The 14,506-nt window shown below is 42.3% G+C and overlaps 2 protein-coding genes across 10 annotated transcripts in view; one reads left to right on the forward strand and one right to left on the reverse strand.

Annotated features, from left to right (window-relative positions):
• LOC106657740 (hepatoma-derived growth factor-related protein 2) overlaps positions 1-14,506 on the reverse strand; it is a 95,269-nt gene that overhangs the window by 68,121 nt on the left and 12,642 nt on the right. For all 6 annotated transcript variants that reach the window (XM_014379411.2, XM_014379410.2, XM_014379408.2 and 3 more), the window contains 3 exons: positions 1,307-1,453; positions 1,027-1,152; positions 767-910 (listed from right to left, as the gene is read on the reverse strand). In XM_014379411.2, coding sequence (XP_014234897.1) covers positions 767-910; positions 1,027-1,152; positions 1,307-1,453 — 417 coding nt within the window. The remainder of the gene's footprint in view (positions 1-766; positions 911-1,026; positions 1,153-1,306; positions 1,454-14,506) is intronic.
• Positions 1-14,506, forward strand: part of LOC106657739 (tyrosine-protein kinase Btk29A) — a 99,941-nt gene that overhangs the window by 60,348 nt on the left and 25,087 nt on the right. Inside the window, exon 6 of one of the 4 annotated variants that reach the window (XM_023462611.1) lies at positions 12,098-12,142. The exons of the other annotated variants lie outside the window; for them this stretch is intronic. Coding sequence (XP_023318379.1) covers positions 12,098-12,142 — 45 coding nt within the window. The remainder of the gene's footprint in view (positions 1-12,097; positions 12,143-14,506) is intronic. 4 annotated transcript variants of the gene reach the window in all.

Below are 14,506 nucleotides of genomic sequence, written 5' to 3' on the forward strand. Positions count from 1 at the left end.
GCATGTGTGCGTTTGCGTACGCGGTCATGGCTGGCTTACGGATTGAATAATAATCAAGCTTTTAGTACCGCGATAAGAGCTTTTGATAATCCATTACAATTTAAGGCTGATGTAAATTGCATGCGCGCCCGCGCACACCCTCTACATAAATTTTATATAAATATTTTAATGTTCGCTCTCCAAGTACATTGTGGAATCTGTATCTATATATAGGGTATATGTGTATTATAATTGAGCCTAAAAATGTTTATTTTCGATTTAATACTTGAAATTTTCGAGCTGAAAAAAGAAAAGGCTAAAAGAAAAAAGTGCAGTTTGTCGTGCAGCACTGCGCTGTTCGCGAGGCACGAGGATAAAGTATGCGCATCTAAGCTCTGCACTTTCGAGGACGGTGTCACTTGGCGCGGAGGTGTTGGAGCGTGCGTGAGTCGCATAACGTCGCGCGCCGTTACCACATACCGTTCAGCGTTGCGCATTATACAGACCCAGACACATGGAGCTTGAGAGACAGCTTATAGTGAGTGAGTGACTGAGTGAGTGAGATAGAGAGAGAGGGACAGGCCACACAGGCACAGAGAGAACTCCATTGTAAAATGGATTCTACGAAACGTGCCTCGAGTGTATTCAACTCACACACTATCTCTCGAGCTCTTTCGCTTTGCGCCTGCTGAAAATACGCGCTAGTTTCCGCATGTATTGAGATTCGCATGCTTGTGGCCAGCCAGTTAAAGAGTTTTGACTTGTAAAATGACTGTAATACACTTACCTTCATTTTTTGTCGTCTCTTGAAGGACTGGATCAGTTGGCTGTCCGATTGAAGACTGGTTCGGGCACGAAGTCTCCATGAAGGCTTCGAATATTTTCATAGCTGATCCAGCGGTCTGTAATTGGTTCTTTGAATCTGGATCAACTGAAAATACAATAGAAAATTACACACTCTTTGGATTTTTGCAGCGACTGCAAACATACGCTAGCCCTAATTGCAAGCATCTTTAATTCACACAATGACTCTGTCATTACACTTACCTGAATCTTTCGTAGTCTGTTGACAGACTGAGTCGCTTGATTGGATAATCGAAGATTGGTTACTCGTTGACGTTGGTGTTTGTGTACCCGATGGACCGTCCTGTGATTGGTCGTTTGAATATTCATCTGAAAATATAACGAAAAAGTTTAATATCGCATATTCTTTCAATTTGCTCGTGGGCTTGCGATAAAAATATGTGCTAGCTTTTTGTACTATATAAAATTCATGCGTTGCTGTGTAAGAGCTTTGACTCGAACAATTACTCTGTTTTACACTTACCTGTATGTTCCGTTGTTCTTTCGCTGTCTGAGTCACTTTGCTGGCTGGTTGAAGGTACGTTAGGTGGGGAAGACGTGGAGCGCGGGGATGTTGGTGTTTGCCTACTCGATGGACCGGCCTGTGATTGGTCGTTTGAATCATTTTTTTCTGAAATTACAACGAAAAATTTCCCTCGTTAGCGCGTGATTTTTAAGGGTCTGTATCTGACAATTAAAATTTCGAATCTCGTACGCAGGGCTTTTGGATTAAGCTTAGCTTTCTGTCACGCAAGGGTCGAGTCGAAAAAATATCAACTGTTTCGACAGTACTTTTTTTGAATTTTTCGTTTCGTAAATGTGTATAATATACGCTCGATAAATCATCAAGTTTATTAGTTTTTTCGTCAAACTTTCCGATCTACTTTTTACTCTAAAAAATGAAATTAACAAGTGGAAAATTCTTTCCGACGAGTTTTAGAAGCCGCGCACGATATCTTGACCAAGTTAAAGCTCAACTTTTCACAATGCTCCAGATTTAGTTATAGCTTGTATTATCCTTCTTATACTTGCACAGGGTCATGGTTTTTGCCAACATTTTTTTCACTGAAAAATAATTATAGTTAGCGGAAAAATTAGATATCGCATTGTGAAAAGTTCAACAGAATCGAAATCTTCTTATAACGACTGCAAGCTCGTGTACTATCCGTGCTTTGATTCGAAGCACATGGTAAAAGTTCATTATACAGCCCAACCAACTTGGGCATTCATAAAAACTCAATCAGAAGTTCAACACTCGCATGCACAGTACGTAATTAAATAAATTTGCATCGTCATAGATGAGTATACACTCGGTGCACAAGACCACGACGACATATTGTATCATAGCCTGCAGTAGCAGCAGGTTTAATTTTCGCATATTGATCAGGTCGACGAGGTAGCTGCTAGTTTGCAAGCTCGCATTTTCGCAGTGCAGTGTGTGCGGCGGCTGGACTTTGGACTGCTGCGGACAATCAGTCTCTCCGTTGTATAGGATGCGTACCTATATACATACACAGATATTGCATTGAGCTAGCTGTAGGTAGGCACGCGCGCGGGTGCATGCGGTGTGGCAGTATGTGTCGGCGCGGCCAATACATATTATAGGCCACCAGAGTGATGATGCACTTATATAGTTATACAATACATCGATACCAAGCAGAACTGCATCCTATAAATTACCAAGATCTGTGTAGCTACTGCTGCTGCTGCTGCTGCTGCTGCTGAGGCTGGAATGAAATTCAACGGCTAATAACGTAGGCAAATGCCGTACAGGCTAAACTATCGCACAGGAAATATATATTATTATATATATACGAACGTAACCTCATTGCAGCCTCCGAAGCAATTAATCACGCACAGTGTGCACAAGTCTATCCCCGTACAACACGTATACCTATATAGATATATCGTGAGAGAGCTGGATGGCGATCATTCGATCTATTTCGGCAACGATCGCATCTTTTTCTTTGGATTTTTTTCGCGTGCTACGCGCACCGACGCAGTTTCTCACTGTCTAATCCTTTTAGCTTTTTATCTAGCCGCGCGTATAGTGCTGGTTCTGCTGCTGCTTTTTGTCAGGCACACCCACACACACACACACACATACACACACATGCACACACATTCGACCAATTTTCCAACTGCGGTCAGTTACTATCTGCGATGTGTTATAACGCGCTGTGCTGCGCACTACTGGCGCGTTGTTTTTAGAATCCTCTTTGAAAAAAGCTCCGCAGCAAATACGCTCTATTTTGGCCCGGAAAATGAATGCCTCGATGGTCGAAGAGTTAAAGTTATCGCATTTTCATACTCGGGTATCACATTTTGCGATTTATATAAATTGACCATGAGACAATAATTTGATCGTATACAATTGAATAATCGCATTTAGAATCTTTTAATCCTTTTATCCTCGATTATTTAGAAATATAATTATTTCGACCCCAAAAAAGCTCTCTATTAAATCTCACACAGACAAAATCGATTATTTAATAAGACGCAAATTTTCCGGCTGCAATTCCGAAAGCTCGTCGGTGCTACAGGTACGCAGGCGCGAGCGAGCGCGTGGGCAAACACACTCGATCAATCATTCATTCTCGCACATTTACATATCACTCGCACGGATTCCTCAAGCCCGAGTATACGAAAACTCTCGAGGCACGTCTGGATATATAGATATGTAATACGCGTTATACATAGACACCGTCGCGCGCGTGTATTATATATATGCCGAGCCTGAGTAGAGAGAGAGAGAGAGAAAATAATGAAATCAATTTTCCATTCACGATGACGAAGTGCTTCAGGCACAGTTCGTATATAAGCGCGAGCGTATGCTGCTGCAGTATATATATCGGGGGGAAACATTTGTTAGCGCAATTGATTGGCCTATACGCGCGCACGCGGCTGCATACATATGCGCGCGTATATTCCATGCGCGATGAAGTTTCATGTATATATGTATGCAGAAAGGGGCGCACGTTTACTCACACATACACATGCGCGACTGCACACACAATGGCTTTTCGGGGGGTGTGGGTGGGAGGAGAGAGATTAAGAGTCGCGCATTATGACGCTGATTATCGTGCTTTGGCTTGCGCGCATTGTGTGCAGTGCGTCGCGCGGTGCGACGCGTCTCTCTCTCTCTCTCTCGGATCAGTGCCCCAGTTCTCTATATTTCGCGCGCACACTGCCGATGACACGAATTATCCTGTATTATTGTTAGGCGTTTAGTTTCTGCGTAACATAATACTATGCGATGCGTACAACATCGAAGCTTGTGCTTGAATTATTCGTCATTTTTCATGCATTAGTTTTCTCACACATTATGCGGCCACGATGCTTTATAATACATACGATAAATATTGATGACAAATTTCAGTTCGCGCACGGGGATGGCACAGTGCCCCGTGCACTATGTACTGGACGTTTAGAAATTAACGCGCGTATTCAGTCACGCGCGCCCGAGAGCGCAGTAACAAAATACATGCTATATACATGTGCGCGAGAAAAGCACTGAAAATGTCAATAATGTCATTGCGCGTGTCCTTCGAGTAATGAATATATCGTCGCCCCAGCGCAGGAAGGTATCTATTTCCAAGCTGTAGCAAGAAGGATACTTACTCGCGCGCAGAGGCAAAAAGGTATCTAACTCGAGCGCAGCGGCAAAAAGGTATCTAATTCGAGCGAGAAGCAAAAAAGTAGCTTATTCAAACGAAGTGGCAAGAAAGTTTTGACGCGCTGAATTTAGGTTGGCAACGCAGCTGTAAATGATAAAATTTTGTTTTGTATTAGAGCAAAAAAGAGAAAAAAACGATTGAGCTAGTGTAATGATTTTCATCCATTGGTAATGCGAGCAAACAAATCAATCTCACCATGATTTCGACTCAATTTGCCACTTATGGAGAACTTTCTATGTTCTGAGAGGAAAGTAGAAGTTATCGGCTTTACATAACTTTGAATTAAATGTTGAATGTTGAATGTTGAAACAAAATTTTATCATTTACGGCTCCGTTGCCAACCTAAATTCAGCGCGTCAAAACTTTCTTGCCACTTCGTTTGAATTAGCTACTTTTTTGCTTCTACGCTTGAATTAGATACCTTTTTGCCGCTGCGCTCGAGTTAGATACCTTTTTGCCTCTGCGCGCGAGTAAGTATCCTTCTTGCTACAGCTTGGAAATAGATACCTTCCTGCGCTGGGGCGACGATATGTGCGCGACCTGTGCGCGCAGCACAATACAGCCATGGATTCATATATAACGTGTAATAAGCGTTCCAAGCGCCGCGAAAACAAGCCGAAGGAAAATCTCTGCCGATGACATGGTATTTTCATCTCGTGTACGTACCGTGTACGTATGTATGTATACACAGTGCTCGTTTACACGTATTTTATATGGCGATATAAGCGAGATCGATATCATTGAAAGAGCATAGTTTTCTAACAATTCAACTCGGTTGGCATTAGACCTCGCGTATATATACTGCAAATTTACGTTCGCGTCGTGAGCACAACGGCCGCGGCCGCCACGCAAAGGCATCCGCGCGCCTTTAAATTTCCGCACCGTGCGTAATTCTTAAAATAATTCAAATATTTGTTCTACTCCCCCACCCTGCCTCCCCGCTCTCATTCACGTGCAGCGCGTGATTGTACCACGTTGACATACACATTAGAGTGCACGGAGAAAGGCAATGTGATAAAAAATTAATGAAAGCACAAGAGTATATATTGCTAAGACTCTTATTCTCTTTGACTTTTCTCGCTATTCATCGCTCTGTATGCCATTTTCAATAGACTAAATATTTGTTAAACCGGTAACAAACTGTACGAGTGCGTATGATGAGTGTGTTTAGATATACATATACAACCGACCCAACGAATGGCACTAATTTAAAAGAAAAATGTTTTTTTTTCGCGTTCCTGGATCTTCATTTTAATCCCATTTCCAGTTTATATAGTGTTCCTTACTGCCGCATGCAATCTCCGAATAGAGGTTATCCGCTTTGCCTGTCCGTATTTATATACGTATTGTTGGCCCTTTATGGCGCCTGAATTCGCGAGTGAAAAATTGCGTTTAGTTAAGCTTTTTTTTATGCTGGCTATATAGCGAGGCGGCGCATGGCCCTCGACCCGCAGTCGTGTCCCGAACATTTATCATCGCGCTGATGGTCGCCGATGATATTTCATCCGGTACTTTTCGCAATGGTTTTCAAGGTATAAAAACAAACCGACGCGTATAGATAATTCGATTCGATCGCTTGTTTATACCGTAATCAATGTTGCGACAACAGAGATTATCGTGTACTTTTTTTTTGTTGTTGTAAGCATTGGACAAATAATGAAAAGCTGCGCAATTTTTCGTTCAATCGTATCTCGTCTTGAATCCGAGTCAACGCAGATTGCTGACTGTATTCATAAACCGGATGCGTTGAAAAGATCTTTATGAATAATTTGTAACTTTCAATGAACCTACTGTCATTCTCCAAAGCTTAATGGCGTCTCGAAGAACAAAAACCCGCAGGCAGAACTTTTAAAATTTCAAACTATGAGTTAGCATATTTTCATTTCAATACAGTGGCTCTAAAACAGCATCTCTGTAATGAGATTAACATAACTTGAAACACGACAAAATACATACGTTCTTAATATACGTAGGGTATTCAAAATCGCAGCCATGATAATAAACAGCAGTTCAAGCTGATTATCGTTCATAAATATTTCATTGCAAAATACTTTAAGGTTTTAAACTTCGCTTTGTTTGCACTTCGATCATGCTCCGCTAACTACAATAAACCTGTTAATCTTTTCATGTGCGCACAACAAATAAACTACGACTAAAAGCGACGACGTTGTGTACTTGTGGCTAACGTACAGTTATTATGTACTTAAACTCGGTGTGTAACCTACTTTAACGCACTATTAGACCTCGAGCTGATTTTGTCTCTCCACATAGAGGACGAAAAAGTTACACACACACACACACGCTAGCACGCACAATAACGCCGCGTGTAAATGATTTACCCGAAGAGGCGCCTCGTAGCCGCCACCGCCACCACCGTCAACGAATAAACAAGGCGATTGCTCGAACAAATAGTTTTAATGAAAAATGGATTCGCCTTTTATTGCTGCATTAACCGACGGGGGAGAAAAGAAAATAGAGAAAAAGCTCTCGCTTCTCGGCGAATGATTTTAGGAGCTCGAGCGTGAAAAGGCGTAAAAAAAGCTCCTCTAGCTTCGCTGGCTGTATTGCGCGCATTGAAAGAGAGAGAGCGAGAGAGTACGTTTAGCTAGTGAAGCGACAACTGACGCTCGAAAATGGACTATATTGAAAAAAACTACCTCGCTCGCGCGTCGATGTGTATATCTATAGAGATGATGCGCAGCAATAAGCTGAGGATCAATAGAATGTCAGGACTTAGGGGGCACAGCGTAGGAAAACAATATGCACATCGTTGACACGTTTGATGTCGATATTTCATTATTTAGTGCTTGAATTCAATTTTAATGCAGAGATATCACTTTTCCACATTTGCATGGCTTAGAATAACGTGGCAGATTTATCAATACTGCACATGGAAATAAAAATAATATTCATTTGCAAAAATAAAATTTACAGTTAAATACATGAACCATAGCTTTTATTTCATGAAAAGATCCTCAATTCTAAAGTTATTTTAAATACTTTTATCCGTTATCGATGCCTTGATATCTGCGAAAAAGACATAAACATTCCATTCAGAAAGTTGAAACGATTGCTCCAATTCTAAAGAACTTAACTCCAAAAAATCTTTTTCAAAGTAGATTTTGACTCGAACTCGCGCACACATACATCCCTTTTATCCAAGATTTTGTCTGTTCGCGTATAAAACACAAACATCCCAGAGCCATTATCTCAGATTACGCTATATGCGACCACGCGAAGCGCATATATACATACACATCATGCCGTTAGCTCGAGAGAGAGCACAACTTTTTCCGAGGCGCGCTCGCTAGTGTGCCTGCATCCTTAGTAGCTGCAGCTGTGCAGAGCGAGTACAGTGCCCAAAGTTGATTTCTGTCCAGTGGGGAAAGCCGCCCAGTGCAGCGCGCGATGCCTCCAGGGGGCTCCTCGAGCTCGCGAGATATACCACACGAACTAAAGCTCGCTGGGATGTATTGGATAAATATGAGTCTTTGTCGACGCTGCTGCCTGCTGCCGCTGTTCCTACATCCCTCAAGTATATACGTATTATATATATAATAGCTGCTGGCGCAGAGAAAGTATACCTACTCCGGATAGCGAGCGCCGCATCCTGTCTTGCGAAAATCGACTTTCGTTTGTCGAATTTCATATTTTTCCGAGTGCATTGTATTTGCACACGGAGTTTTAATAACTTCTCTCTCTTCGAGCTCGAATGTATGTTATATTTCCCTCGTTCTCTTTGAAATTGTGCGCCCGCACGTGAGTTATTTTTTCGGTCAAGTCGAGTATTTTCGTTTCACTGGCGCTTTTTAATTTACTCGCTATGAAACAATCGATACTTGTAAATGACATTTCAATCATGTATATCTGCGTATTTCAAAGCGATATCATTAGAAAGTTAATTTAAAATCATGAGTGTAGCACTGCAGGGTTGAACGAATGCAGTTTTCAATATGTACATGTACACATTTATATAACCAACTAAATCTCGCCATTCCAGTCACGCGCGCGCGATGTTTTGATTTTCAATTTCCCACCATTGAAACCGTAGTTGCAATATTGTCGTGTATACGTACGATACTACTACGCGGCATGGAAATCTACGATAAGAGAGATAGAGATGAGAATGAGAGAGGACAAGGGAGCTGAGATTCTGAAGTGCTATACGTGCTACGTGATAACTCTCTTTCGTGGTATCCGTGTCCTGAAAGCTTCGGAGAAAATCCTCGACCGAGTGAAAAAGCTCGTTCGATGTTAATACTGTATATATCTATATGTAGCGCGCGCGGCAAACAAAGAGAGAAGACGATGCGAATACAGAGCTATAGGATATGCGTTACTGCCATCAAAGCCCCCGATACATCTTTGATAGTCGTGCAGCCGCGCAGCAGCACACTGCGTTACGTCTTCCTCCTTTTACAGCTGGGCGAGCTTTCGCGCGCGCTTTATCCATTTTACGTTGCCGTGTACGAGCTTCTCGTTGACAGAAGTTACGTGATCGTAAATAAAAAAAAAAAAAAAAAAAAAACTAAAGCCATTACATGCGAGTTCAACGTCGCGTTACGCCAGTGTCATAGCATCTTGACAATTACATGCAGTTACGACAACCATTGGATTTTGAACACGGAGGAATGAGATTTGAAGAAATTACTCCGACGAGTTTGGCCTCACACATTTTCACGTTGTGTGTCACGAGTATCAATTCACCACGTGAAAATGTGTGAGGCCCAAAGCGTCGTGGTATCATCTCTATACAGTATAGAATGAAAATTCGAGTGGGCTGCCGTGATGACGCACGTTGTAACGTAAGCCTATCATATCTCCCAGCGCGTTTTTCGTTGCAAATAAATAAAGTAATCCAATTTTTCCATCTGTACCAATATGCGTACACTCGGCGTGCACGTGGGCGTAGTTTTGGGATTGGATTTTGATAATGTTGAGAGATTGACTGACGCATTGTGTCGGTCGCTGTATCAACGCGTCATAGATATCGCGTATACCTGTCGCGTGTAACCAGCGTACAGCATGCAAATTCGTGAAAAGCACAATGCAGAAAGTCGCGCTGATGGATATATACCTTCGGGTGTTAAATGGAGATGATTTATTCGAGCGGAAAAATAAATAAATACTCGAGTTCATCGAAGACGCGGGCGATCAAGCAACGTGCAACGACGGCACTTTTATCATTTTCACCAACGATTAATGTGCGAACCAGCAGGCCGCAGGGTTACAAATTAAATTGTGAGAATAGAAAAACACTATCGCTCGACTGCAGAGCTTGCAGCACCAGCGTCGATATGAAAGAAAAAAAATGCTACAATTCACGGGCTACGGAAAACAAAGTCGACGCGCTCTATCGGGCTCACGAGCGACGAGCTCTTGAATAAACAGTCGCGACGATATATCTTCGGGCCGAGAGAGAGGCAGGAGAAGCCAGCGTGCGGACGGAAAAAATCACACGGGGTTGCTGCTGCGGCTGCTGCTGCGACTTGAATGGTTAGCCCGACCTCTCTACTCGTGGGCGCGCGCGAGGCATCGTTTCTCTGCAGACATACACATACAGAAATACGTATATATTTCTTGTAATTTCATCGCTTACATAACGGCATGCAGGAGTGCAACATTTCTCCGGAGCTTGCAGCCGTATAAATCTCTTCTATCTTCTCTTTTATGTAATTTTTTTCCTTCGCTCTCGCGCAGCGTAGGTATGAAAAAAAGATCCAGTTTATAAGAGAATTCAAAACTCGATTATAGCTCTATGTCATCGGGAAAGATCTGTACCAAAAGCTCGAAAAAAATTTCTTATTATTTTGTCATCTGTGCGCGAGTAGGCGCGTATATAATACGTATAATATGTCTATGCATACGTAAATAGAGCGAAGTAAAAGCTCGTTTTTTTCGTGGATGCTCCCTTGATAATCATTCATTTGTGTTTTACTTTGAAATTATCAACCATAAAAAAGCACGAGGTGAAATTTATGCGCATAGAGTTAGTAAATGCAGTGTTCACATACATATTCGATTAACATCCTTTCAATAATGAAAAATAGTTTAGCTATTAGAGAGTTGGAAAAAAATTTCAATTCACAATAGTTTGTTTGCGAACTTATACTTGATATGCAAACAAAATCGGAATTTATTATTTTTTTCTCGTATTATTTCATCCATCTTGCTGATTTTTTAGTCTTTACGTACTAAATTAATAGTGAAAAATGGCGAAAGAAGAAAAATCGAATACCCAAGTTGGCTAATTAAAAACTTGTGCGATCTTCGTTTCAAATCGCCAGTTACTCGAGTTTATTTCTATTTAAGGATACAACGAAACAACAAAAAATTGAATATGATTGGAACTTTTTAGCGTTAGGACCCCTTTTTTCAAACAAATTGAAAAGAACTAACCGAGAACTTGAATTTTTTCAATGGTGCATCCCCTCACTCTTTTCATAATCATCCTGCTGTATACAGGCAACGCGAGGAGAACAGCGTGCCGAATCAGTTGTCTTGCTCAAAGACTAACGACTCGCGATGCCACAGGAGCTCACTCGGTACTTTTTTCTCGATTTATCATTGTAATAAAGCTAAAATTTCCGAGCGAACTTCCAGCTCCCTCCTTTCTCTCTCTCTCTCTCTCTCTCTTGCTATATACATGTACATAGTAATGCCCGACGGAGTTGACGCTGCAATAGATGATAACCCGCAGTTCATCGAGGCTCGAGACTCCCTATCGCGTTGGAGAGCTTGCGCGAGAGCTTTTCTTGTCTTTCTTTGTTCGTAAGTCTCAGCTGCAACAGCAGCACTCGGCAATGACTTTCTTTATCTTTCTCGGTCCTGTCCTCTGCCCGCACACTCCGTTCGACTGAATTTTCCTCGGAATAAATCTTAAATGTTACCAATCAGTTCGCGTTAGAGACTTTGACTCACTCCCTCTCATTCACTGATTAAGTTGTAAAAACTTTGGATGGATTTGTTACTTTTTCCTATCAATTCTATCGTCTATATCATTTTTGAACAACTACAGTCAGAGTTTAAAACGTCAGACTTTTTATGCATTATTATTATTCAGTATGGATTCAGTAATGTTCAGGTCGAAATCGATACGAAAACGAAATACAAAAAAATACCCAGGATATTCTTTTTCCATATTTTGTTCCCCCCTACCCCCAGTTTCAATTGGCAAGCGGAAAAGGAATATTTTCACGAAGTTTGAGAGTGCTCGTAAGTATTCCAAGATGTTTTTTAAAATTTGGCTCCTCGGAGAAAACAAGGAAAGCAGGCCGTGGTATAGTGAACAACTATACTAGCTCGCGCGCCAGCATCAGCAGCAAGTGCAGCACACGCGTACAGCTACTACTACTTTATGCATTCGATATGCTGTTTCGCTTTTTGCCAATGCGCAACCGATATTTCGGCCATTTTTCATTATTATTGCAAGAAACTCGAGAGCTTTTTTCTCTATTGTATATGTGTAGAATTCATGTGCCCTCTGATACATTTGTGGTTTATTATTCTTTGATGAATTTCTGATTAAATCTCAATGCGTATGTTACGTTATTTATCAACTACATCTAATAACCATTATTATTTTCTTCATGTTTCAGGTGAGTTGAAGCGATCGTCTTGTAGTTTGAAAAAAACCCGAACACGTAAGTTATTCATACACTTCAATACACTACGCAAACATCTGACGCGCTTGAATGCATCGTTTAGAACTTGATCGCCATCTGTTGAATAATTAAATGTTTGATTAGAAAGCCTATTGCGTTATTCACGAGCCAGCCTCGTATATATATTATTATGAACCGAATAATGGCGACGTAAAGCGGCAGAAATGTGACATGAAATATAAGCATGTAAGTCGTAAAGAAAAAACGGCAAGCGCGCATATAGTAAATGTAGATAGGAAAAGCTGTTTCACTCGCTATTAAGAACATTATGTCATAAGAAGACGGGTAAAGCGGGTTCAACGCGAGCGCACGCACATCATAGTCCCTTTTCTTTTACGTGAGAAAAATCACGGGAGAAATTATGAAAAAGTGATACAAAGTTGGGGGGAGGGGGGGGGGGCAGCGACAAAAGAACGATTGTAATTTAGAATAACTGCGAAAGTGCACTCGCGCGTCGTCGAGCTATATACAGAGGGCAACTGTATGCGATGGCGAGAAAGTGAAGAACAGCTGAGTTGGAAGAGCAAATTAAATAGTGAAAAGTACATCAAGAGTTGGCGTTCTACTCTCCGCACCTCATGTATATAGATAAAGTGAAACGTACGGAAGGAACTAAGGCCAGCTGGAGTTAGCGAGAGAGAATAAGTAGTATTAAAATGACCCGTATAATTTTGTTTGATCATTAAACACTGTATTTCACTCAAATTGCCATTGAATATTACCATATAACTTGGAGGAGTTATACAGCAGAGGCGACGGCTGGTAGTGCGATCCGCTTGTCGGACATCAGGTGTAGCCTCGAATCGTCAGCCCCGACCGACAAAGGGGGTGGCTTTCTAAAAGCGTAATAAATCAAAGGGTCAACGTCGAGGCAGAGTGAGAGAGAGAGAGAGAGGCAGAGGTGGGAATCGATCGAGTTGAATGGAGCTGCAGCTCCGAAGTGAAGCGACCGTGTGCGGCGCGCCCGCTCGCTCGTTTGTTCAGATAAACCTTCTAGATTGTTGGACTGCAGTGAGAGAGAGGGATCTATTGTTCAACTCTGATCTCATTTGTCCTGTCACGTGGTTAACGTGGAATTTTTGTGCTCGCGCTACATTTCGTCGCGCGCGCGATCGCATTGTTTTAATCCTTTTGCGGATCGTGCAGTTTTTTTTGCTGCCCACGCAACTCTCTGAACTTTACGAAAAGTGAAACGTAACGCAATAAAGTCGGGCAACATATGTCTGCGTGAATATAATGCAAAAGACCGGAGTACGAGCTAGCTACGCTAGCTCTACGGCACGTCCGACGCATACATATGATTCCTGTATGGTTGTTCTCGGCGCAGGCCAAAGTTCTTCCATATAACAACGCGTTATGCGCCCGCGATTCCGATGCAGCAGTAGCAGCAGCAGGAGGCAACGCAAACTGTGCGCTGCGACCATTAGCCCCGTCGTATTGCAGAGCACGCGGCGTAGCAGCAGTACATTGCACATAACTTGGCCGTCGCCGTTTCTCACTTCAGCAGCTAATTAAAAGCCACATACTGCGTGTGCAGTTGACATTATCCATTATACGTATATGGTATACACAGGCGTACACTCGAGAGCGTACGCGTGTATATTGTGTCGCTGGATCGCGTATCGATCGTTGGACAATTAGCAGAGCGTTGCTCGAAGGAAAGACAAAACTATGTAGCGTGAAACACAATGACTCGTTTCGTTCGACGTGCTTGAATGAGTGTGTGTAAACTTTTCAAAAATAAAAATGACGTCCCTCGCGAGAGACTCGCGAAATGGCGCGTGAATTTTTAAAACGTACTCATTTGGGACAAAGCCGAACGCGAGCTGATTAATTTTGCGCCTGCAGGCGTGTGCACCGAACGCCCGACGGTTCCGCATGAAATATAAAAAAGGCACTTAATCCTCTCTCACGTTTTTATCGCGTCTCGATTTGGTCATTGCGCGTACTATACACACGGCTCTGCGCTTGCAAATAATTAAATGACGGGTCGAGCATATCCCCCCCCCCCCCCNNCCCCCCCCCCCCCACACACACACACACACACACCCGCGTACACACACTCGTATGCGTGTACAGGACTTTAGCGCGTGTGCGCAAGCTCAGGGAGCTATATACCTCGCTCGCTCTAATTACGAGCAACTTGTTGTGTGTGCTACGCCGCGAAAATTTCGCGCGCGAAGTAAGTTTTAAAACTGTGCATAGATCCGACGCGCTGATTTTATGTATTATATAATGCATGAAATATATCGTTCTTAGCTTTTCCAGTACTGCAAATACGAATGATAAGAGAGAGAGAGAGAGAGCGCGAAAAACTACGTGCGCAACGTTGTTATCGCGTTG

Source organism: Trichogramma pretiosum, unplaced genomic scaffold (assembly GCF_000599845.2).
Source record: "Trichogramma pretiosum strain Unisexual culture from Peru unplaced genomic scaffold, Tpre_2.0 scaffold79, whole genome shotgun sequence".
Lineage (NCBI taxonomy): Eukaryota > Metazoa > Arthropoda > Insecta > Hymenoptera > Trichogrammatidae > Trichogramma > Trichogramma pretiosum.